The sequence below is a fragment of the Odocoileus virginianus genome, chromosome 6 (genome assembly GCF_023699985.2).
Source record: "Odocoileus virginianus isolate 20LAN1187 ecotype Illinois chromosome 6, Ovbor_1.2, whole genome shotgun sequence".
In the NCBI taxonomy this organism is placed as follows: Eukaryota; Metazoa; Chordata; class Mammalia; order Artiodactyla; family Cervidae; genus Odocoileus; species Odocoileus virginianus.
The window spans coordinates 7448592-7474224 of NC_069679.1; the positions used below are offsets into that span (position 1 = coordinate 7448592).

Sequence of the window (25633 nt, forward strand, 5' to 3'; positions counted from 1 at the left end):
GCAAAAGATTGAGCCTCTGAGCCACTTGGGGTGCCTCATGGGGGAGCCCCAGGAGTGACTGAGAGCCAGCTCAGTCTCTGGCCAGCCGCAGGCTCTGGGGAGATCCCAGGGCTTTGTTGTGCAGGGAAGGGATGTGAGCAGGTGAGGTTCCTGTTATTACACATTGTGCTGGATGAATCACCTGGAATTTCCAAGTATTTAGGTCAAGGATTGGAGCAAATGCAGGGGGAGGAGGGGAGGAGGTGGAGAGAGATAACGAGCCAGATCCTGCCTGTGAGTAAGCTGTTCTTTGCTTTAGAGTGAGACATCTCTGGAGAGGCTTTGACTCGGGGAAGTGAGGTACCAGGGAGTGTCCAGGGGCAGGAATTGAGCTGGAGTTGAAGGTGATGGTTTCCCAGAGGGCCCTGGACTGAAGCTGCCTTCTTCTCCTGCTGGTGGCCAAGGTAGCAAGAAGACCCCTGGCCCCTCAAGAGAGGGCAGGGGGAGCCCCTTACAGCCCAAACCCAATCCCAGGTGTCTTTTCCAAGGCCTCATTGAGCTCTCGTCTTCCACAAGCTCGGGGCACCACAGGCGGACGTCCTCATGGCAGGAAGTCAACCGCTGGCTGGACCGTCAGACTCCCGGGCGGCCGTCCAGCTGAGACTTCTCCGTTGTTCTTGGTCTCGGTAGACTGGTCCTCGGTTGACAGAGCAGGGGTCCTTTCTGTGTAAAAGTGGGCTTGTGGCCTAATCCTTCACGAGACCAGTTGGAATTGCTGCCCGGCTGCTGGGATGACTGGCCTGGGCCAGCAGGGACCTGACCTTTAGGTGGGCAGGTATCTCAGACACCAGGGGTGAGAGAATGTTTTCACAGCCACCTGAGCTGGGCCTTGAGGGTCGTGTCCCAGCAGACGAGGGGGACGAGCAGTGCAGGCAGTGGGAAGGCAGATGGGGCCTAGGGTGTGGGGTCTTTTTCCACAGGGCCCAGACAGAGGCGGGTGCTGGTGCTCTGACCTTCAGCTCCGCTGCATCGGCACGCCCGCTCCTCACCCCCCTCCCTGCTCTTGACGTATAGCAGAAAGCTAATTGCCCCACTCGGGCCTCCCCCCTTTCCTTTCCCGGATTTGGATCTCTTGCACATGTTTTTAATAGGCATCCCTTAATCCAAGTGTTGCCTTCTGGGTTTTATTCTGTTTTCTTTCCCTTAAACAAAACAGAAAGCCCATGCCAGCTTGGACTTGGGCTCAGAACCAGAGCCAGCCAGTGCGTTAGGCTGGCAGGGGGCCAGTGGAGAATTAAGTGCCCCCTGCCCCTCGAGGAATCTGGCCCTCACCGCAGCGGCGGGGGCTGGGGGGCGAGAGCGGCTGGAGCAGGAGGTTCCTGCGTCTGCAACACCTCTGCCACAGGAAGAGGGATTAGCACAAACTCAGCAGTCTGACTGGGAGCAGAGCCGTGTGGAGGGAAGGCCTTGGGCACGCGCCATCAGCTGCCACACCAGGTGTGTGGAGTCCTTGGCCTGGGGAAGCGAAACCACTTTCCTTGGGGCAGGTCACCCTACCCTGTCCTCCCAGAGGAGCCTGTGAGCCGCATATGTTCAGAGTTTTTTCCCCCAGAAGCAGCCTTATGTAAAATTGCTTTTGCCTTTATTGGGACACTCTTGAATCCAGGGTGGGTTGAATGACTGTGTTGACTGTTGTGGGTGAGAAGTGGCCCCACTGAAGAGTTCTTTTAAGATTTAGTGCCCAGGACAAGCTTTATTTTCCCTACAGAACTGGTAAGAATTTTATTTTTGCCAACCAGAGCCAGGTCGCATATCATGCTCCCTTTTTGCCTTGTCTGCTAGGAAGCTCAGAGCCAAGCTGAGTGCTCTTTTACTAGCCATCTAATTTAATGGTTAGCCTGTTTATAGTCTTCTCTTTACCAGGGTCCTGACTTGGTCTTGTTCTGAACCATGGTGTGGATAAGTCCTTTAGTAGGAAAAGAAATGAGGGCAGACATGCAGTTTAAAAATAAAGCACCATTCAAGGCAGAACCCCGCCCCCCCCAGGTGGGGCGCGTACGCGGGTATGCTGCTCCTCTGGCGTAAGTGCCTGCAGGAAGCCCTGGGGGATGATGGGAGGGGAGAGGTGAAAGGCCAGGCTGACTGGCAGCTGTTTGCAGACCACAGTAAGTGCATGGCTGGGGTGCTGCTGCTGAACGTGGGTCAGCTTGTCCAGACAGCACTCTCTGAAATGGCAGCCTTCAGACTTGGCCTTGGCCTGACAGCTCCACTCCCCAAACTACCATCTGCTTAATTATGTGTCAGGCTCCTGCATCCTGTGTTTTCCACAACACTGTTTAGTGCGCGTCTGCGAGTTGCAGGGATGTTTAGATAAGGGCTCAGATCTGCTTGGGAGAGCCTCTGGGCGAGGACCCCAAGTCTCTCTCTGATTCTGAGACACCTCAAAGCCTACACATCACCAGAAGGGTGTTCTGGCCCCATGTTACCCAGCAGGTGGCCTGCTGACTTCCCTTCTTTTGACAAGTGGGCTGGGTCAGTGTTCCTGGGAGCCTGGCTTACTGCCTTCTGCCTGGGCTAAGCCCAGGGGGTGTTGGACTTGGCTTTATCATTCCAGGACAAGGACTCGGTTCTGTACTTGGCTAAGGAAGCCAAGGCCAGCCCAGATCACTCACGGCTGCCTCTTCAGTGTGACCCGTGACCTTCCCAGTCTGCTTTCAGTGGCTTCCAGCACACTGCAGTCACTGTTCAGACCGGGCCACTGAGGCCAGAGAGGGACGTCATGTCCCTGAGGTTGCGCAGCAAAGTCAGCAGAGCCTGCCTCTGGGAAGCGGGGCCCGCAGCGCTTCCCCAGTACCTTCTGGATCTGAACGTTGCCGGGCCACTTTGAAGGCTTGGAGTGCACTTGGATTTCTTAGGTGGTGGTGGTTGTTTTTCTTAAGGTTTCCAAAGCAACATAGCTCACATTTTAGTGAGCACATTGTTTAGAATATAACTTATCTCATTGGAATGTCAAACATCGAGCAATGCCAGAGCCGGATGTGGCTGACATGGCTCAGTCCAGCCTCCAGGGTACTGGCCGCGGGCTGTGGTCGCTCCTGCCCCCATCACACCCCCTTCGCCATTAAGTAGCCTGGATAGCCTACCTTCCCTCCTCTTCCCTTGCTCCACCCTGGCAGGAGAAGGAGGGGCAAGGACACTTTGCCCCCTTTGGTTGGAGGTCAGGCCAAGAACAGGATGTTCTCAAGTTTGAATAACTGAAATTATTCTAATTGCTGTTGACACCATTTATTGAGTGTCTGATGCATGCCCTGCTCTCCACTTGAATTCTCTCTGCCCATCCAAAAACAGCTCCGGGTGAGAAAGGAGATTCTCCACTCTGGTGGCCGGGGGATATGCGGACACTGAAACTCCGAGCTAAACTGCTTTGCTCACCAGCACACAGCTGGTCTGTGTCTGGCGTGAAGCTTGCGCTCCATGACCTGGTCAAACATTTAGGGAAGTGACTGTCTTCTGGGGGCTATTTTGCCCCCTGGAAGACCTCTCTCCGTGTCTGAAGGCCCTTCTGACTGTCAGAGCTGGGAGGGCGAGATGGATGTGGTCCGCTGGCATCTAGAGGCCAAGGATGCCACACACATCCTGGAGCCCATAGAGCCCTCTCTCCCCAAACACAGAATTACCCGGCCCCAAACTTCAGTAGTGCTGAGGTGGAGAAACCTGATCTAGGTGTCCTGACCCTCCGGCTGACTCTTTTCCTGGGTGTGGCAAGGGCAGGCTTCTCACCTGCCTGCAGCTCCTCCTGCCTGTGCTGACCTTCTTTTCACCTTTAGATGGATGGGATCGTGGACGTTGACCCTGGAAGGAGGTGAGGGCCACGTTGCCCGGCAGGGAGACCTGGCCCCACCTGGAACTGCTTCTGGGTTTTTCTCTCCTGGGCTTTACACTGTCAGTGGCCTGGGGAGCTGAGCAGACGTTCTCGTGGGCTCTCGCTCTGGGAAGTTGCCTGGCGGGCAGTGAGCAGGGGTCTTGGGCCAGGGCTGAGACTCTGTCCAGTGAGCGCTCCTAGACTCTCTCACCAGCTCCCCAGAGACGCACTCTGAACGACCGTCTGTGTGTATGTATGTATGTATTAATAAGAGCCAGAGTGACCTGTGATGGAGTAGTGAGAGCAGCAAGCTCCCTGATTGTCCAACACTGGGATGCGAGGAGGCAGAGTGCAGGATGTGGTCCCGGGAGCAGTGCACAGTGGAAGGGGTGACTGGGGTGCGGAGGGGGTGGGAGGGGGTCATGTCAGAGGGCAGGCACTGGTGCAAATGAGGAGTGATGAGGGCCTGGCCCCTGGCCGGGAGGATGGACCCTGAGATGAGTGATGACGGAGAGACGGGCAGGAGGAGGGCACCTGGGCAGGTGTGGAGCCTGAAACGGCTGGAGGTGGCACGAGTCACGGGAAAGGCAATGTGGGGTCATGTGAGGGGAAGCCTCTATTTCCGGGGTGCCTACCTCTTCTGAGAGCCACCCCCTCACAGGATGGCAGTTTGCTCTAAGGTGCCCTTGACTGAGACACAGACTGGCAACTGGGATAAATTCAGAGTTTCTCTTGGGTGAGTGTGTGTGTCTCAGCCGCCCCGATGGATGGCATCTGGATACAAGGAGGATAGCTTCTGTAATCAATGGCAGGGACCCAGCTCACACCGCAGACAGCACCCGATGCCTGTGTGGTTGCAACTGCTGAGCACGGATGGACACCCGGGGTTGCACCAGCCTCGTCATCTGGCCATTTCACAGGCCTGCACGCTGCCGCGAGATGGGCTAGGAGTTGGCCCATGATCAGGCAGAACCAGAAGCTGCAGGCCCTTTTAGGGGGCAGAGATCAGCACGGGTTACTATGGGGACCTTGAAAGAAAGGAAGGTGGCGGGACCAGACTGCAGTGGACACTGCTGGCCTGTCTGGTGCATCTGCCCAGGTATCTGTTGGTTCCAGAGCCTTTCAGATTTGGCCCGGCACCTCCTTGAAGACAGCTTTGACCTAGGCCAGGCAGGGTAGGACCTTTGTGAGCTCAGACGAAATGAACAGTGCTAAGGCCGGTGGAATGCATCTCCCAACACCTGAGGGTTTTGCTCCACTAGATCCTGTGAGTTTTACACAGGAAAAGGGCGGGGAGGTTATAATGCCCTCCGGGAGGTGAGGAAACAGTCTTGCAGAGCCTCCCGGGGACCCCATCCAGGAGCCCAGAGCCTGGGGACACTCCCTGACCCAGCAGCCTGGCCTGTCTCCGCAGACCTGCAGCCCGTCACCTACTGCGAGCCAGCCTTCTGGTGCTCCATCTCCTACTATGAGCTCAACCAGCGCGTCGGGGAGACATTCCACGCCTCGCAGCCGTCCATGACGGTGGACGGCTTCACCGACCCCTCCAACTCGGAGCGCTTCTGCCTGGGGCTGCTCTCCAACGTCAACCGGAACGCAGCCGTGGAGCTGACACGGAGGCATATCGGTAAGGGGCGGCCACGTTACCCCCCGCCTGGCCCCCGACACCCCAGCCTGCCACTGCCACCGCCCCCGCGGGAACCCGCCCGCCACCCTGTGCTGCCTCCCTCACCTGCCCCTCGAGCTCTCTGTCACCTTGTTGAGGGTGTTTAGGGTAAGACAGGTAGAATCCGGGTTGCCTGTTCCTTCCGCCTCAGACAGACCATCTCTGAGAATTTGAAAGCAGTCGAGGAAGACCCTTGGATTTCTTGAGAAAGGCAGCTGTGCCATTCTCTTAATGAAAATACCCTTAAAATATGGAGCGCAGACAGGTAGATAGTCTGTCTTGGAGGAGTGATCTTTCATTTGTTCATTTCGTATATAATTGTCTTAGGAACTTAGAAAAAGTGAAAAGACGACAGGCATTGCCCACTCCTAGATTCTTGGACTTCCCTCGTGGCTCAGCTGGTAAAGAATCCGCCTGCAACGCGGGAGGCCTGGATGGGTTCGATCCCTGGGTTGGGAAGATCACCTAGAGAAGGGAAAGGCTACCCAGTCCAGTATTCTGGCCTGGAGAATTCCATGGACTGTATAGTCTATGGGGTTGCAAGGAGTCAGACATGACTGAGCGACTTTGACTTTTTTTTCACTTTCATTGCCTGCGGCTGGGACAGCGCCGCTGCTAACACTGTCTTCTGAGCCCCAGCCCGTGGCAAGAGATCACTTAGTCTAGGGAAGGTGAAGCCGTGATATGTGGCCCTCGATTTGTTCGGAAAATCATCATGCTGAGGATGTTCACAACTTTGTGATCCAGAGTCACCTAGAAGGGTCGTAGAGATGGTATAGAGAGGGTGGGTATTCTCAGAGATTGTTCGGTGCATCCACGGTGGCCGAGGGGCTCTAGAGCAAACTCAAGAGCTGAGCAGGGCGGCAGGGTCAGGGCCCGTGTGAACCACAGCGCCTCTGCTCTTGCTTGTATCGTGGGCCTTCACAGAGGATCTCATGTGCAGAGACGGTTTTCCAGTTAAAAGCTGGGAAGCCACGGGCCTGCACCAGGGGCATCATTTTCCAGGGAATAACCTGACGCCCAGGGAGGGGCAGAGGGCACACAGCAAGTGTGTGACACAGTGGGTGACATGAGCCCCTGCCCCTCAGCCCATACCCTTCCTAGACAGCCCCTCACTTGTTTTAAAAAGACCCGCAGTGGTATACACAGAGGTTTATTTACTCACTTCATACTTCTGTATATCTAAAAATAGTATTTTAAAAGTTACCCAAACATTTTTGTTCTTTGGATCTTGTCTTCCCACCTCCACCTCTGCCTCCTGCTCTTGACTGACGTAATACTGGGGTCCCCCGGGTCTGCCGGCACCCTGGGATCTTCGAGACGCCAAGTCCTGCAGCACTGAGCCAGGCAGAGCGGGGGAGTGGGGGCGGGGGACAGCTGTGGGACGAGGTGGCAGGCTTGTAGCTGATCACCTGCTTTCCATCCCACTCCACGGCGCGCCTGTGAAATCTGGCTCCATTTCCCGGCCCTCAGGGCTTCTCCCCCTCTGGAATGGGAACAGAGACCTTCCAGGCAGAAGAGTACATCCCCTGGCCGAGCAGAGACTCATTGTTGGAGGGTTTATGTAACCGCTTGAATTGCAGGGCCAGTTTAAAAATAATTTCTGTCCATCTGGAGTGGATTTAAGAGATGAAGAAAAACTAAATGATATAAACCTATGGAGTGGTTTAGAAAAATGCATTGAGAGGAGAAAGCTCCAGGGGGTGGCATTAATGACGCCATGCCTGCAGTGAAGGGCCTCTGGGGTGTCTGCTGCCCGAGGAGCTCTGCAGGTTGACGACATGAGTTTCTGAATGTTGGAAGGGGAAGGGACCTAGTAGTAAGTAGCAGCAACAGCTACTGCTCACCAGGCACCCCGTGAGGTAGGTATTATCATTATCCCCATCCTACAGATGAAGAAACTGAGGCTGCATAACTTGGCTGAGGCCTGTGGCAGATCACTGGTGGTCTGCCTCCCTAGCTTTAGCCACCACCCATCACTTCCTGGTGGGATTGGGCCTGGGCTCTGGGTCCCGCTTGCCTGGTGATGCTGGTAGAGAACCAGTCACCTGGAACCTCGACTGCAGCCCTGCCTCCTGTGGTAGCTGCGGCTGGTGCCAGGACCACTGTGTGGGGGCCAGAGAGACCTGGTCCCGGCTAACCTGCATCTCTCTAGGGCGGGGCGTGCGGCTCTACTACATCGGAGGGGAGGTCTTCGCAGAATGCCTCAGTGACAGCGCCATCTTTGTGCAGTCTCCCAACTGTAACCAGCGCTATGGCTGGCACCCAGCCACCGTCTGCAAGATTCCGCCAGGTACCACCACCTACACGCCCACCCCTTCTCTGCGGGCCTCTCCTCTGCGGCGCATGCCTGGCATGCCGGAAAGCTTTCTTCTTCCTTTTCTCCGCGTTGGTGTTTGCACTGACAGTCTGGAGATGCTTCACTTGGGTTTTCTCTGTGCCTTGCTGTCTTACTGTGACCTCCTGGAACCTCCGCAGAGCAGACGCAGCATCTGACAGGTCTGCCTTTGATCTGTGGGTACCTGTTTCCTGCCTGTGTGCACAGATGCTGAGGCAGTATGCTTGTTTGCTTCCTTCTTTCCTTCCTCCCTTCCTTCCTACAGCCATGCTGGAAGCTGCAGGGGGATAGGAGGGTACAGGAAGCCCTCCTGCTGCCCCCTCAGAGTGAACCCATCAGCTGCGTGTACAAGGCAAAGACCCAAATGTGCTTAATACAAGGGAGGGTAGCGCTAAGCACAAAGCAAGCAGCACAGGTCACATGCTATTGGATCCAAGAGGAAAAGCATTTAACTGTTGGGATGGTTCAGAGAAGGCTTCATGGAGGATAAGGCATTTGAGCTTGGAGGGAGCCATGGGCCTGCACCAGCGTGGAAGGAGTAGGCACAGGGTGATGGGGGCAGGGACTGAGGGCATTCCAGGCAGAGGGGATGATATGGGCAAAGGCCTAGAGGTGAAGGAGGGCAAGGCACGTGTGGGCTGCACTCTGGCTGTGGTGGAGGCTGTTTAGACAGTCGGGCATGTGTTTAGACAATATGATGGGACCAGGCCATGGAAGGACATGAGATCACGTTTACTCAAGGAGACTGTTGAGGGTTTTCTGAGTAGGACTGTGTACTCCAGGTGGTGGCAGGCTCACCTCAGAGGGTGGTGTGGACAAGGCCAGCCCTGGGTAGAAGACCAGGCAAGAGGCTGATCTTACCTAGAACCTTGCGTAGAAAGCAGAGACAGAAAGCCCCCGAGGCCCCCTCCTCCCAGGACATGCAGCCGCAGAGCGTGGACTGTGCCTGGCAGGCAGAGAGTATGCGGCTCAGGCCATTGCCTACGGCACGAGTGTAGCATGTCTTCCTGCCTGCCAAGTAGCAGGTGATGGTGGTGCGGCGGGTCATGGGCAAGGTCAAGTGAAGAATGCAGTTTGAGATGCTGGTGGTGCTGTCTGTTCCCAAGACGTCGTGTGGTTGCCTTTACAGAGCACATGTCTGTCTTGGGGCTCACCGAGTCCTCTCTATCACTCTAGCTTTCCCAGCAGGGAGGCACGCTGAGATGAGCTCAGAGAGGCTAAGCCACCTGCATAGGACACACAGCCAGTCAGTGGCCGAGCCAGGATGAGCCTGGGGCTGTGTGCTCATCTGCTGCTCGCTGGGCAGGGGCGGGAGCCTACCGTGGGCCCTGCTTCACCTCCTGTCCCCTCAGAGAAGACGAGGAGAGGAAGCCCAGCTGCACTTTTGGCTTTCTGCCCACACCTTGGCCCTCCCAGCCTCTCTGGTTCAGGCAGAGCTGGCTGTGGCTGGCTGTTAGTTCTTGGAATGTCGGAGCTGGGGGCTCCTGAGGCCAGCCTCTCCCTTCACAAGGGAGATATGGGCTTAGAAGAGAAAGGGACCAGCCCAGAGTCAAACAGCCAGCCGGGGGGCCCAGGCGGGGCTGGCCCGCTAGTGAGTGTCGCCTCAGCTCACCTTTGGGGCATTTCCGGAACATGCTTTTGTCTTTTATTTTTCCGGTTGACACATTCCTGGCACTTGGGCTGTAGGACTTCAAACAGGAGATTTATTGTACGCTTCATGTGTGCCTGTCTCTGGTTGTACTGCTGGGAAAGTTAGGCACACACCTTCCCTTTCCTGTGAACATCACTCTAACCCAGCCTTGTGCTCAGATCTCTCACTGCCCTCGGTCCCAGCGGAGGTGGATTTATTGGAGAAGCCTGGGTGGAAGGTGCCTAGGACCCTCTGCTGAGCTTCCTGTTGGCATGGCAGGCTGGGCAGCCTCTCAGCTGCCCTCTCTGGTGCCCCCTCCATTGAAGGGCACGGGCTTCTGTTCCCCAGGCAGCCGACCATGCCCCACGCCGAGGGGGCATTTGGGCCACAGCCCTGTCTCTCTGTTCCTTGGAGTCCTGCCCGGCCCCTTCACCCAGGGCAGAGCCCCCCAGCTGACTGTCCCCCTCGGTCTTGCCCCCACTCCGGGGACCAGGCTCGCGCCCCCCTACGGCTGTGTCGGCTGCACCTCTCTATAGAAGCGGTGGTGGCTTCAGGGTGGAGACCACGCCGGCCGCCCCCCGCAGGCGGCTGAGAGTGGAGTCTGTGGCAAATGCAGAAACGCTGGTCTGGGTGACCTGGGCGGTGGCTCTAACCAGGGGGGGAGCTCGGGACAAGGCCGGCCTTCGTCCCCATGAGCTCTGCGTCTGTCCTGTTGGCAGGATGCAACCTGAAGATCTTCAACAACCAGGAGTTCGCCGCCCTCTTAGCTCAGTCTGTCAACCAGGGCTTCGAGGCCGTCTACCAGCTGACCCGCATGTGCACCATTCGCATGAGCTTCGTCAAGGGCTGGGGAGCCGAGTACAGGTGGGTGCTGGGGATGCAGGGGCCGCAGCTGACTCAGAACAGCTGAGCAGGGGTCCTCAGGGATGAGCCAGGCTGGCCCTCTCCGCCAAGAGCAGAGGGACCAGGGATCAGAGCGGGGCCGAGTCCCATCAGACGAGGAAGAGCTGAGCGGTGCTTGCCCAGCGTTTCAGCTTCTCGGGCACTGGAAGCACCTCATCCTCACAACCCCGGGTGGGGATGCTGGTATCATCCCCCTTGTACAGGCCCAGGGAGGGAAACCGACGTGCCTGGAGTCGCCCTGTTGGTGGAAACGCCGAGCCTACAACTGTGCCCTCCTGTTGTTCTCCTCGTTTGTTTTGGGCAGATGATTTCAGGACGACCTTCTTCAAGGAGTTAAGTGCTCCTCCCCTCCTCTGTGGCTCCTCCTCTGACCTGGTAACCCTGAGGACCTAGGATATTAAAACTGAGAAAGCAGGGAAGGGAGGAGAAGCCAGCGGTCAAAGGAACAGTATTTACTTGCTCAGAAATGATTTTCTTTCAGCATTTCACGTACTGGTTTAAATGCAGCACTGGTCAGGGGTGTCCTTGGTCTGCTCTCTCGAAGCTCTCAGACCACTCGGGTGTGGGCCTGGAGATGCCCATTCCTTTCCTTTCCACACCTGCACAGGAGCTTCCCCGAGAGGCAGGTCTGTGTGCCCAGCCCCCACTCCACGGCAGATGCAGAGGTACCCACACGTCAGCCCGAGCCAGCACCTCGCAAGTTATTCCCCCCTTCTCTTCATTTTTCCAGATGTTTGGAATCCATTTTGTTTTGCAGTCATTCTGCACCCGGGCCAAACCCATTTCAGTATTGGCTCTGGGCCACCATTTATAATGAAATCCAGATGAGCGTGACTTATGGAAAGTCAGATTCTCATTAGAGGATTTCGGTCCGTAAAATCCTCGTCTGTCATTTACCGTATCTTAGCTGCTGTTCTCCGTGTCTGCCCCACAGTGCTGGGGAACAGAGCCCTTGGTCTGTGGGGTCCCCCTCAAATCCGGGAGGTGTGAACAACTGGGCGGTCCGAGTGGCCAGCCTTCAGGAGAACTCACAGCCCACTGATAACAGCCTGACATGAGCCCAGGCCCCCGGGCCCGGCCCGAGGGACATTTTAGCTCACCTCTTAGCCTTGGCTGGAATCATTTAGGCAACAAGAAAGGTTAGAAAACTAGTCTTGTTTTTTGTTGGGGAAGGGAAATATTTGAAGACGGACCCAGTGGGAAAGGGCCAGAGGGAGATCCGTGTATCCCTCTGAACGCTCAAACTGCCGTCTTTGAGGGTCGCACACAGGCACCCGGGTCAGGCAGGAGCCCCGGGGCCGCGTCTGCACGCCCGTTTCTAACCTTCCGCTCAGACGATGCGCAGGCCAGGCGAGGAGGGTGGTGCCCTGGGGTTGGCGGCTCTCAACCTGGCGCGGCACGCGGCCCTCCAGCTTCAAGTGCTTGGGGCCGAGGCCCTTTGCTGGCCAGAGCCTTTCCCTGGGGCCACTGTGTCACCGCGTGGGACACGCTGCCAGCACACCCAGTCCTGCGCGGCCCGCATCACCGCCGCCTGGCAGCGCTGAGCAGCAGCCTGACCGGCGGTGCGGCCCCTTCCCAGAACAGTCTCGCCCTCCTCTGCCTCCTGGGCCAAGGAGAGTAAGGTTTCATCCCTTCCTGTGAGGTGGCCGAGAGCCGGGCCTGGGGCCCGGGCCTCTCACCTCCAGCTGGCACCCGCGCCTCCGGCCTCAGCAGATAGCCTTTTGCTCAGTGGAGGCCTTTGGGAGCTCGCCTGCGAGCTGCGTCATCAGCCAGCCTGAATTTAGACAGAGGGCTTTGGGGAAAAGAAACGTGTGGTGTGCCTTAGTTTTTTCCAGTAATTGTTCCATGGCTCGCTCTGCTCGTAAGATTTTCCAAAATAAGGCCATAGATGGGAATTATATCAGCACATTGGGGACCGACGGCATGTGGACTCTGTCGGCGCTTTGTAAAAAAACACCCCTCAACCAGACAGACGCCCGTCATCGTGGCCTGCCAGGGCTGGAGGCAGGGGAGCTGTGGGTGCCCACTTAGGACAGGGGGCCGGGGAGACCTTTGCTCTGGCTGGAGTTTCTCCATCAGTGGCCCGTCACGGCAACTGGTGGGCTTCTGGGGCACCCTGGAATTTGCCTTCCATGTTTCTCTTTAAGGGGGCCACCTCCTTTCCCTTCCTGCTTGGAGTCTGGCAGGCAGTTTCAGCAAGCTGGTGGCACCTTCTCCAGGACAGGGTCTGGCAGGGCAGGCTGTATCTCTGGCTCTGGGAAGAAGACTGTCGCCAGATCAGGAGAAGCCACTCTGATGCATCTGTGTGTGCTACTGGATATTCTAAATGTCCCCCACCCACCCTTTTCTCAAATGTCTTGCAGGAGACAGACTGTGACCAGCACCCCCTGCTGGATTGAGCTGCACCTGAATGGACCTTTGCAGTGGCTTGACAAGGTCCTCACCCAGATGGGCTCCCCTAGCATCCGCTGCTCCAGCGTGTCTTAGGGACACTGCAAGTGAAGGGGGAGGGGAGGGAGGGTAGATTTGGGGAAGAGGGCCATGTAGGAGGTGGAGAAATCAGAACTCAACTCACTGGTGTCAAAGAAGAAATTTTTCTCCCTCAACCAAAGTGGCATCAGCCTGTTTTCCAAAACACGAAAGCAAACCCAGAGGGGGATTTCTATGAACAGCTGTGTCTGCTGAACACATTGGCCCTTCGACCCTGGTCTGAAGGGTAAGAAATGGCTTCTGCTCTGGTGGCGTGAGCAAACAGGTAGTGTTTCACCACCTGCCCCTCCCCTGGTCCCCTTCTTTCTTAAAGAGACAGCAAACTGAGATGTCACTGCCCAACAGGAATTGGCCCGCTGGTTAGGACTGGAGTGTGGACTTCGCCTTGGGTGCTCTGGGCTGGGAGAAGCCTGCAGGGGTCTGAGCACACCTCGGGCCCAGCCCTCCCCTTCCACCGAGTATTCCCAAACCCCGGCAGCAGCAGACCCTGTACCTGAGCGCTGAATTGACTTGGGGCAGGCAAGGGGCTCGTCAGTCTCCACCTCTCTGAGCCTACTGATTGTGTTCAGAAGCGAGCACGTAGGGACCGGTGGGAAGAGGTGGTAAGACACCTCTTCTTTAAAAATGACCTTAAATGTGCCCTCATTTCCAGCAGTTGGCAGGATCTGTTGAGGCTCAGCGCGTATGCGATGTACAGTTTGTATCATGTTAATCTCAAGAGAGATCCGAATTGCGGGAAGTGCTCCCAGGAGGTAGTTGTCTGTGAGGTGTGCGAGGGTCTCCGGTCACCTGTAAGAGCTCGCTCTGCTTTCTCATGCATTTGGCTATATTGGTTGGTATAGTCAGTTGCGTTAATTAAATGACCTTTATTGTATGCTCTTTTAAACATTTGAGTTAAAAAAAAAAAAAAAAAAAAAAACACCCACACTGACTGGGAAACCAGAGTGGGATCCAGCAACTTCTCTCCCAAAGTGAAACTTTCTCCAGGTTTTGTTAAGAAGATACCTGCCAGTACTTTTGGAAGCTGAAATTGACAGAAGCAAATTCACCAAGAGGAAAAGATCTCAGGCCGACAAAGACAAATAAAAAGGGCTATTAAAAGAAATTATTTTTACACCTTTGAAAACTGCAGAATTGGTGCAAACAGGTCTGTCATCTTTCCCCTGAGGTATGAGATTATCTAGCTCACGGCAGAGGACCGTCAGTGACAACTCTAGCAGTTAGAATGTATAATAAGTATTGCTCCCAGTGGCAATTAGTGAGGAAACTACTATAGATTATTTCAACTGGAAAAAAAAAAGAGCCCTCTTATACTGACCTTTTGCAGAATACAGCAGATGGAATTGTCACTTGCAATTGGTACTTTATTCTTTGCTGCTGTTTTTCGTATGAAATGACTTATCCCGTATTTTTGCATGGTTTTCTACCAGGAAAAATGAAGGGATTTCCTATGGAAGTCCTGTATTATTCCAGGTGAAGGGAAGAAGGTGTGTACTTTTGGCAGGTATAAACCTCAAATGTGATGACATTTGTGATGCTGTGTGGAGACGCTGGTGCTTCCTGGTACCTTGCTCGCAGGACCCTAGGCCTCGGAAGCTCCAGCCCTGAAGTCCAGATAGGAGGGCTGCTCACCACGCCTCCAGAGGACACAGGAGCAGACAGGAGTGCCTTGCCAGACCTGGACTAGTCTTCGCACAGGGCTGTCGTCAGAGTCCAGAGACACCACGTAGCCCCACACTCCACCTGCGGCCAGATGCTGTGGGTCTGAAGTTTCTGCCTGGTGTGAAATGATCGTGGACTGCCTCTTACAGATACAAGAAATCATCTGAACCTCCAAGATGTGCGTTTCTGCTCCCGGTCAGGTCTGAGATTGGTGGTATGGCTTCTAACTTCAGTTCGGCCTCGGCTTGAGTGTCGCAATGCCTCCACTAAAAGCCACGGGGGGCAGTCTCCAGGGGCCCGTGATCTCCTTCCTGTGAGCTCTTCCTATGGCACACAGCTGTCCTCCAGGTACCTGGGTGCTGGCTTCAGGTACAGCCCAATTTGGGTGATCCGGTTGGTCACGTCTGGCTGCATTTGGGTGGCGTCTTAGAACCCACAATGCTGAAAGCTAAAGAATTCTTCTAGGAGGCGTGGAGTTTTAATTTTGTGTTTTTTCCCAAAAGCTACTTACTTGGCCTTTTTTCTTTATAACTAGACTGCTGCAGGAGGATGGGTGAGGAAAAAGTGGGGAAGACCACGTTCAGCACCCTTCAGAAGAAAATTTGGTTGTACCTAGAGGTTAGGATCTGGTTTCATTCCCATCATAGAGGCCGCGTAAGTGGCTTTGAGGCATGTGTAATATTAGTGTCCTACAAGTCGTAAAAAATAGTTTTAAAACCCTATTGCATAAAGGCATTTATATATTGAAAGGCAGGACAGGTAAGGGGCAGGAGGAGGGCAGTTCTCGGGGGTGATGGCAGCTGCTGGAGAGTGCTTTTGGTGTCATTGTCCAGGCTGCAGGACATGCCTTGTTCCCCTGCCCCGGGCTCCCCGCCAGGCCACCTTCACCTTGCGGCTTGTGCCGGTGCTGACCCGGGTGTAGCTATAGCGCAGGGGCCCTAGATGCTGGCCTCGGCACCTCCCCTGGGAGCCAACTTCTGTTCCCTTTCCTCTCCTCCCACACCCTCCCCGCTCCTAACTTTATTTAGTACTGGGAGCCTTCCAGCGCAAGTAGGTAGCCGCCCCGGCAGTTCGGGTTACAGGCCTGTGCTGGCACGTCATCTCCGCTGGCCACCTTCCTGGCAGGCTGCAGACCTGACATTTTGAGACAAGCCCAGAGTCAGGAGCGGGGACTTTGACTCTTAGGAGGAACAGACATGAGGGCAAGGCTGCTGGCAGACTTCTCCATTGTCCTTATGTTGTCTGTGCTGTATCTTTTTTTAATTGTCCGTGGTGATTGTTTTTTTAAATCATTGTTAACGTATTGGAATGAGTGTAGCACATATCTTGTGCTTCAGTTTGTTTTTCTCCATCTCCCTCTGGCTTCCTGGAGTTTGGACATATTCCAGGGCTAAATGCTTTTACTCAAACCGCAGAAAAAGGTTTTCTTGAAGTAATGTGTGCATGTCATGCCTGCATGCGAGTCATTTGGGGAGAAGGCAGAGATCTGATTTCATTTGCAGCCCCGAGCTGCCATTTCTGAGGCTCTGAGGACCTCTGGGGGCCAGAGCTCCCATTAGGCCACTCTCTGTGGTCTGTAAAAGAAGGGAGGGACAGGAATTGGCATGCTGCTCCTAGGACTGTTTATGAAGGGGGTTACCAGTAGAGAGAGGGCACATGTTTGGTTCTGAACCCTGTATCTCACTGTGTGACTTCAAGTGGCAGAGTTGGGAGTTTTCTCCCTAATCTACATCTTTGCTGGAAGAAAACCTCAACATAGGCAAGTTGTGTCACTTTGGTGTGGTGTAGATGTTCCCTTCTAGAACCTTCCTTCAAGTAACAGTCTTTGAGGAGTATCAGCCGCTTCTCAAGTGGGTAGGAAAGCTGAAAAGTGTATGGATCAAAACTGAAGAGGCATCTCTGATGGGAGAGTGGGGAGATGACTTGCTATACAAGCAACCTTTCAGAAACACGGCTATCACAAAGAAAAACTCATGTTTTGTGTAAACTGGATTGAGAAATTCTCTCAAGTGATCCTGTAATTTTTTTTTATGCTGAAATAATGTACACTCGAGCATTCTGGTGTTTTTATATTTATGTAATAATTTCTTAAAACCAAGACAGATAACTATTTAATTTTTGGAAGAAAGTTGGAAATGGCTCTCCTCCCGAGGACAGTGGCTTGGGAAGAGACCGGGTACAGCTCGCTCCGAACACTGGTGGAGGGCGCAGTGGCTCTGGGCTTGGCCCCCAGAGGCAAACGCGGGCCCGTCCACAGGGGCCTCTGAACCCAGCCCCTCTCCCTTCCTAGGGGCGAGAACTGTACAGAGGGCTGGAGCCACCTCCCCCCAAGAAGCCTTCATTCACCTTCAGTGCTGCTGTTGCAACTAGGCTGTCCTGGGCGGGACTCCTGCTTGGGTGGGGAAGAGAACGGAGGACGCCGATTACCTTCCCTTCTCAGCCAGCCTGACCTTTTAATACCTTTGTAAAAAGCATGTATGTATTTATAGTGTTTTAGATTTTTCTAACTTTTGTATCTTAAGAGCTGAGCACCTGTTTAAGCATTGTACCCCTACTGTTAAATGTGTCCCTCTCTCCTCTCTTCCTCCTGTAAGTGCCCTTCTAATAAAACTTTTCATTGAAAACCAGCTAGGCTGGAAGTGCGCACTCATTCTGGCTACCACGTCTGGGTGGAGAGTTTAAAGGGCCTGGGGCCTTCAGAGAAGAGTGCCTCTGAGCCCAGGTGTGCTAGGCCTCATTCATCCCCGAGGGCAGCGTGCGGTGCCAGCCAGTCCTGCAGCGGGCGTGGGGGCTTCCGGCTCAGGCACGTCTCCCAGCCGTGCTGTCTCCAGGCGTCAGTCTGTGTTCACTTCCGCTGTATTTGAAAGCCTCCAGCCAGTGACTGGAGGTCACCAGATTAGTCTTACCACAAGTACGGAGCTAAGTTTTAAACTCCTAAAGAAGTAGGTTTCTGCAACTTTCCAGCTCTGATGACAGCTCCTGTGGAAATTCATTTTAAATTTCAAACCAAGGAGAAAGAGACTTCAAAATTGCTCCCCTGGCTGAGTCGTACATTGACCTGAGATGACGTGGATTAAGAAAAAGGATGATTAGGATGAGTAAACCATTTGGGGAAGGCGGAAGGGGGCTGGACTCATTCTCCAGCTGGGTCACTTCCTTCTAAGGACGTCACCAGAGTCCGAGTACTTGCTATACCAGGAGGGAGGCGGACTTCACAGGAAGAGCACCTGTGAGTCTGTACGTCTGCCCTCCATGGATGACATCACATTCCTACCTTCACTGTTACCTGGCCAGTTCCAGCCTCCTGCCGGCAAACAACTTTCTTCAGGTTGTATCTAGTCGACTTCTCAGCAAATGACTCTCAGACCCATCCCTCTAACCAGCCTGTCCCTGAGCTCCACAACTTTAACTCCAGCAGCCTGTTCCACGAGCCGGACAGCTCCCCAACTGAATCATCTTCCAGCTTGCCCGAGCAAACTCCCTCTCCTGAGCAGACGCCCTCCCCGACTCCCCGTGTCCGCTGGAGCCTCAGCCCCAGGCCTCCGCCCCGCTCCGTCCCGAGGGTTTCTTTTCCTTGCTCCCCACATAGCTCTGCAGCCGCCCCTGGGGACCAGCCCTCCCTTTTGGAAAGGCCCGGAGTGTTCAGGGTCCCCTGGACGCTCGTGCACAACCTCTTCTCAGGCCTGCACCTCCCCCTTCCATGGTGGTGTACCCAGACCATGGTAGGTACCCTGGGTATTCCTCCCTCACAGAGCTCGCCTATCCATGTGATTTCAAGCCACATATATGTTCAAGAGTCCCAGATCAGTACTTCTGGCCCAGACATCAACCCCAAGCTTCAGACTCACATCCCACAGCCTGCTGGCTACTGGTATATGGAGGTGCCACCAGTACCTCCAGGTGTTAGCTGCTCAGTCATGTCCGGCTCTTTGTGGCCCCATGGACTGCAGCCCGCCAGGCTCCTCTGTGGAATTCTCAAGGCAAGAATACTGGAGTGAGTTGCCATTCTCTTCTCCAGGGGATCTTTCTGACCCAGGGATTGAACTCGTGACTCCTGCATTGCAGGCAGATTCTTTACTGTCTGAGCCACAGAGAAGCCCAAATTTCAATACCTCAGAACTCAGTTTAGAAGAACAGAATTTATCCCTGCCCTCACTGCACCATCACCCTCTCCTGCCTTCAACCCTCTTTGGTCACAACCCTTTACCCAGCCCATGGCCATGAAGTCACAGTCATCCACCACTCCTTTGTGCCCCAAGTCTGACCAGTCCTGGCCCTCCACTCTCAGCCCTGCGCCCCAGGCCCTCCAGCATACGGACAGCTGCCCGGCTTCCTAACCGCTCCCCCAGCCTCCAGCCTGCGTTCTTGTAAATGCATCATCCACAGTGACCCAGGGACCTCCCTGACCTCAGACGGCCCCACAGACCACAGCACAAAATTCTGGCCTTTGGCATGAACCTTGTGACCCTTGGCAGCCAGCCCCCAGGCAGCTCGCCGCCTCACCCGTGCAACCCATCACCATGGTGACACAGTTCATTTATCACACCAGGATCCATGACCACTCTACTTGCAATGGCGACACCTCTTCCCCAGTCTACACCCTGCTCCCCCCACCCCACCGACACACCACCAGTTCACCTGGCTAACCTCCCCTAATACTTCCAGACTCACTTCAGAAAGGAAGCCTTTTGTGAATCTGCCTATCACGGTGGAGTCAACTTGGTTAACTGTCTACCTGTTTGAGCTGAGTTCCTACATCTTATTCTCATATCCTCAGTTTCTTTTGGCAATCACATATTTTTGCTGAACTATGAACTGGGGCCCACATTATAGTAGACTCTACCTTAGCAATATTTTTTCCATCCACTTTCACATTATCCTATATGCGCGTGTGTGCTAAGTCGCTTCAGCTGCATCTGACTCTTTGCAACCCCGTGGACTGTAGCCAGCCAGGCTCCTCTGTCCGTGGGTCACCAGGCAAGAATACTGGAGTGGGTTGCCTCTCTCCTCTCCAGGGGATCTTCCTGACCCAGGGATCAAACCCTTGACTCTCACATCTGCTAAACTGGCAGGCGGGTTGTGTATCGTTAGTGCCGCCTGGGAAGTCCTACTGCCCTATACAAGTCCTTATATATGGTTGAAGGAATACCACCCAGAGTTCTGATTACCTTTCATCAGTTATTCCAGTACTCTCCTAATCTGTCACCCTAATCTGCCATCACCCAGCGATGGCAAAGACAGGGCAAAATCACCAGCACTTGCTATTTCTCTATCCATGCAAAGCACTCATCACAGTGCTAAGTCCATTCTCAGCTTCAGAATCCTCAACAGAGCTTTCTAGGCAGACTGGTAATCAACTGGTGTTGGCTAGTACTGCTGCCAGATATTCTTGGAATTACAGTTACATGTCTTTTCTGCCCTAAACCCGTTCGTTCCCTGATGATCTCCTAAGTAGGCACACAGCAGTACTCCAAGGTTCTCAACATCACTTCATCCTCATCTACCACCCCTTCTCTAGCTGTACGACAGGGGTTTCCCCAACATCACCCCTTGCTTATCTCTACACCTTTATTCATGCTGCAGCTTCCGCTGAGAATTCTGCAACGTCACCCAAGTATCTATCCCGATTCTTAGCCCAATAGCTCAATTCAAGCTTCCTCAGAGTCAACAGGTCTCAAAGTGCAGCCCCTGGCCAGCAGCATCAGTATCATCTGGGATGTTAGAAACCCCCATTCCCAGGTCCCACCCCAGGCCTACTGAATCAGAAATCCTGGAGTGGGGCCCTCCAGGTGATTCTGACGTGGGCTCAAGACAGACTCGCTGCTCGAAGGTGTACACTATGCTCTTCCCACCCCGCTGGGCGCTCTCCCCACAGCAGTCAAGGCTGGGCACAGCGCACTTCACGTTCTGCCCAGCGTTCGATCTTTTGTGGCCTCAATTCGCTCGCCCCGTCTCCCTCCTGAGTCAGACGACGAGCTGTCAGAGGAGAGCCCAGATCCTTACCGACATCTGTAGCCTCAGCCATGGCCAGAGCAGTCTTGGCACCGAGAAGGGTCCCAGGCAGTGCTGGCTGCACTGAGGCCTCGTTTCAGCTCTCACCAGGATAAAGGAACAGGTGGTAGTTGCTCGTCCTTAACGTCAGGTCTGAGGCCTTCTAAAACCATTAATGACTTCCTGAGACTTTCCTGGAGCAACAGGAATGATGCAGACCATGTCTTGGGGCTTCAGAAGAAGAAACTCATCTCTCCTAAATTATGCTGCTGTTTCCACAAAGTTCCTACCTCAAGCCTCATTCAGCCCACACTTTGGACCATCAAAGCCACCTGGTCAATGAAAGAAAGAGAGGCAGGGGTAGGCCACATGCTTCACAGGAGAGAACCTGGGAGGCTTTCTGTGACCCAGGTATTCTTCCCAGATTTGCAGCTGTGAGGCTCAACTATTTAAGCCTATCAACACAGACACACATGAAAAAGGACCTCAGAGGAAAAAGAAATTTTTTTTCTTCCCAAACCTGTTTTCCAAAGATGCAGTTAGTTGTAACCATTAGGTCCAGTTTTTGAATCAATACTTTTCCAACAGGAAACACAGTAGAACAGCACTTACTTAAGAACCAGACCAGCTCCCATCAGTTCCAACAAAAAGATCACACTGGTGGTATTACCTCTTTTCAAGTCTTCATTGTGCAAATCAGAGACACACCTCAGAATCAAGAAAGATACTTCCTATATTAGAAGAACTATCACACACACTTAACCCTGAATAAAGACGCCCAGATTAAGAGCAAGACTGGTGATGTTAAAAACAGGCATAAAATATAACTTAGAATATTTCTAAGACCCCTTCTGCAAGAGCTCACAGTCCAAAGGTCCAAGGATAAATCACTAACCTAAACCCCAAGTGGAATTTAAATCAAAACCAGAACTTAAAAAAAAAAAAAAGAAAACTAGAACTTTGCCCTGCACGGTCAGCATGATGCTTTCAGGAACACACAAATTATGGGCAAGTTAATTGTTTTTAAACCAATCCTGCACTAAGGGATGCAGGATTACACCTGACCTGATTTTTCACATTTTCTCTGCCTACAGTCCTCTATAAGATGGGTATTTAATGATAGAAGGCTGTAGCTAAATTGTCTCCTCTGTTTTAAAAGTTTTTTTTTGGGGGGGGGGGGAGGGGGAAGGGTGACTCTTAACTCATCCAGCATTCCCTGGCACTGTCTCCATCAATCAGAATGTTCAATGAATCAAACTTCTGACCACACTGGACAGATGTTGGCTAAATTTAGCTTTGCATCAGCAAACACTTCAGCTCAGAATAGCTCAGGGAGCTCTCATCTTACCCTTAGACAGTGATTCTTCTAAGACTGTTTTTTCATAGCAAGCCAAGGCAGGCCAAGGGGCACACCACGTGCTCTCTTAATGACCATTGTTAAGAGACTGGCCCAAGGTAGAGAGAACCTGATGGGCCACAGCAAAACCATTTACCCCCAGTTCTCCACGGCGGGAACACGAAGTTAGCTGTAGATCACATTTCCCATGTTATAAGCAGTTTGCAGTAATGGCCTGACATGCTCTATGCTCCTTGAACCACATCCCATATTACTCAGCCATCTAAGTCTAGCTTCCCTGAATCTCCTGCTTCTCTGAACTAGATGTGGCCAAGTTCTATAAATAGACAGAAAGCAGACGTGGTTCTGTCAATCTTCTCATATTCTGGCAGGATAACATATTTTAAAATTATAAAAATATCTATGTCTTCATCACTCTAAAATTATTACATAATATACAATTTTCTCAGGAAAAAAAAGTTTATTCTTGTCTCTCCCTACCTCCCAACACTCACAGACCTTAAAACTTTGCAATCATAGCCATCAAAAAATCAAATGAAAATCCAAACCAAACTTAAGGGCCCAGTTTGTGCCAGATGCTGTGTTACACAAATAGAAAAATGTTTAAGGGGGAAAAAAGCCGAGGCTCTTGTTTTAAATCCCAGGTGGACAGTCCATAATAACTTGTGGTGGCATGTACACAGGTCACTTTGGAGAGTCTGCAATTTCTGTTTCACTATTAGCTCATAATCTTGCTTCTTAAAAGGCCCTTTAGTAGTTACTACTGTACACTTTAATCTCACATGTCACCCAGAAGGGGCCAATGCCCCTAGATAGCTGAGACCCTGAAAACATGGTATTATACACATGAATGGTAGATTTAAAACAGTGAGTTTGACGAACAGATTATTGCTATTTATGTCTAATCCAATGAAGGAAGGCTCCTGCCCCCACCCACATCCTCTACTAAAAAACAAAATCACAAAAATACACATAAGCAGGGTTTACAAATAAATCACATTTTAATCACCTGGCTTTGTTTAATCCACAAGATCAAGTTCACAGCTTTTTATAGTCTGTTTTCCCAAACCATGTGACCTAGTGTGTTCTCTGAAACCTTTCAGATTTTAAGAAAAACTTGCTCCACCTTTCACTTTGCAGCCCCAGAGCTGACTTTCCTTACACTCCCCCTCAATGGCCAACGCGGTCACCTCAAAGAAACGGTGCTGGAATAGTGGTAAACTACAGTCTCAAAGACCCTCAGAACAGTTAAAGAAAAAGAAAAAAGTTATCAAGGAAGACGGCCGCCAATGTTCCCTCGAATGGCTCTCTCTGAACACCCCACTCACTGAAACCTTCCATCCTGTGGCCGCTCCGGCCAGGACCCTGGAGCATTCCGTTCCTTCTGCCTTCTGTAGCAGGTTCCGCAGTGCTGAAAAGGTGTTGCACAGACAGGTCTGAAATTTGTTTCTGCTGGTGACCTATGGGGTTCACACCCACACCAGGCCAGTAGCAGGTCTCAGCCCGTGTGCCGAGACAGCTGGGAGCCACGGCAGGCTGAAGGCTCATGACGTGCATTACGCAGTCCCTAAACAGACAGAAATAAGGGTTTCATTTCTGCATTTGCCACTCTTCTGGGAACTTTCCCCCGTGGAGATCCGTGTCCCTGCAGCCCAACTCCTCAGCCCTGGAAGTAACACAGGTACTGAGGGATTCATTGCCTAGCGTTCTGCATGCCTTCCCACCAAGTCCCACTTAAGTGTTACTTTCGGGCAGTGATCTCTGGCATTCAGAGAAAGAAGAGGAAACTCCCCTTGTTCTGAGGGTATCAACTGTGACAACACATCTCTGCCATCTCAAGTAGCAAACTCTAAGAAAGAAAAGTTTCTACATGGTAATACTAATGCAAAAGTCTCAGGCTAGGATCATACTGATTCAATGGCCTATACAGGGAATTCCTTAAGTTTCTCTTACCCATGTCCTACCCCCACCCCTGCCCACAACTTGGTAGGGAAGGGTTTATTTTTATCCCCACCAGAGTAGAAAACCTTTGCATCATTTATTATAGTCTAAAAATTCACACTGGTTTCTCAATACTTTCTACCAAGAAGTCAGATTACTGTATTTCAAATGAAATGCCCAGATGCCTTTTTTTTAAGCTAGAGACTAACCCGAGGGCCAGTGGCTGACCCATAATCTGTACTACATCACAGATTAAACCTGCAGTTTCTTCCTTTCCTCCCACCAAAAGCATCAAACCTCCAGCAGCAAGCTCCTTCAAAGAGAAAACCAGAAAACTCCTGATCTGCAGGGATCAACATGAACACAGGGAATGCTCCTCAAAAGACTGACCAGGGAAGCTGGGTGGTGGTTTTTCTTCTTTAACTAGCGCAAATCACACAGGCCTTTGAGGCTTACCCCACTCCCGTTCCTAGAACAAAAAAAAATGTTATTTGAAAATTTCTCACTCCCTTACAATATACCGAGGGAGAAGAGACTTCTGCTTTACCCTCTACTAAAAACTAAAATTAATGGGACCCTATAAACAAGTCAGGCAGCCAACACAATGCTGGTTAGCTCAGCAAAAGATGACTGGGTGGAAGAGAGAAGAATCTCAGGGAGAGGGCACTAGGGTCTTAGTTAGGCCAGCCCTAGCATGAATGATTTAGTGCTCTTCATCAGAAGAAAGGCCTTCAATTTCATCTCTGTCTCCCCCAATTGCCATCCAGAAGGCTTTGGCCACCTGTGGAGAGAAGCAAGCAACAGATTTCAGGGAACACCTAAACTTCAGCTAGTTTCATGTCACACACAGAACTGATTAGGACTTAAAATTCTACACCGCACCCTTCAGTGCTCTGGCAACATCTATCAAAACCCCTAAGCACCCTGATCCACGACTTCTATTCCTAGACTTTATACTGAGGATATCAGAACTGTATACATAGGAGACGTATAGGGATATGAACTTCACTACAAAAAAAAAGGCACATGACTGAAATGTGCAAAGGGGAAGTGGATAAGTAAGTTATGACACAGTCATACAATGGGATACCATAAACCATATACATTTCTTGCCAGGAACATGTGTTGGTAATAACCAAACCAACCCAAACAAAATAACTCAAGAGTTTTCCAGCCTAACAGCTAGGAAGGCAAACATTCTGAGCTTCAATGTTCCACGTCACTCAACATACATTGGAAAATCCTGGCCTGATGGCAGCAACTAAATATTCAATTAATCATAAGTGAATATCCAACAGAAACTTCACAGTAAGACAATTTAGAAGTAAACAAGTGTGACATATAATTCTTACAGCACTGGACCTGCCGTAAGTATGTAAATACCTGACTAATTTTCTCACCTTTTCTGCATGCATCTTTCTTTGCTCGTGAGGAAGCGTCGCAGCCTTGTCTAGGGGGAAAATATATCTTAAGAAATTCATCTAATCGCACAGGAGAATCTGGAGTGCATAGATGTTCTAACACTAGAAGATGGGAGATGGGTTGCGAAAACACATGTTTATGGTGGAGTCATTACAGCTGTTAGATAGTTTAAGTCTTCCAAACCCTCCAGATGGGAATGATGTGAGTAAACTGGTAGGGATCTTACTGACTCCATGGTAATGAGACAGACTGCAAGAAACAGGCAAGAGAAGAAGGGAAAGGAAAAAGAAAAAGAATGAAAAAAGAGGAGAATTTTCCTAAAGAAACTTTTACCCACAGAGGATGGCACAGTCCCACAGTATCTGCATTTCTCAGATGAGGCCAAAGCATAG

At 52.3% G+C, this 25633-nt stretch overlaps 2 protein-coding genes across 6 annotated transcripts in view; one reads left to right on the forward strand and one right to left on the reverse strand.

The window, feature by feature from the left end:
- The window catches only part of SMAD3 (SMAD family member 3), a 127343-nt gene extending 110186 nt beyond the window's left edge, over positions 1 to 17157 (forward strand). For 2 of the 3 annotated variants that reach the window (XM_070468696.1, XM_070468697.1), the window contains exons 6-9: positions 5256 to 5468; positions 7663 to 7800; positions 10195 to 10339; positions 10582 to 12648. In XM_070468696.1, the coding sequence (XP_070324797.1) occupies positions 5256 to 5468; positions 7663 to 7800; positions 10195 to 10339; positions 10582 to 10771 (686 nt within the window). In that variant the 3' untranslated portion in view covers positions 10772 to 12648. Of the gene's footprint in view, positions 1 to 5255; positions 5469 to 7662; positions 7801 to 10194; positions 10340 to 10581; positions 12649 to 12741 lie in introns of those variants that run through there. The other variant, XM_020904648.2, reaches the window with a different exon arrangement.
- Positions 17158 to 22855: 5698 nt separating this feature from the next.
- The window catches only part of AAGAB (alpha and gamma adaptin binding protein), a 74204-nt gene continuing 71426 nt past the window's right edge, over positions 22856 to 25633 (reverse strand). For 2 of the 3 annotated variants that reach the window (XM_070468699.1, XM_020910717.2), the window contains 2 exons: positions 25220 to 25269; positions 22856 to 24600 (listed from right to left, as the gene is read on the reverse strand). In XM_070468699.1, the coding sequence (XP_070324800.1) occupies positions 24523 to 24600; positions 25220 to 25269 (128 nt within the window). In that variant the 3' untranslated portion in view covers positions 22856 to 24522. The remainder of the gene's footprint in view (positions 24601 to 25219; positions 25270 to 25633) is intronic. The other variant, XM_070468698.1, reaches the window with a different exon arrangement.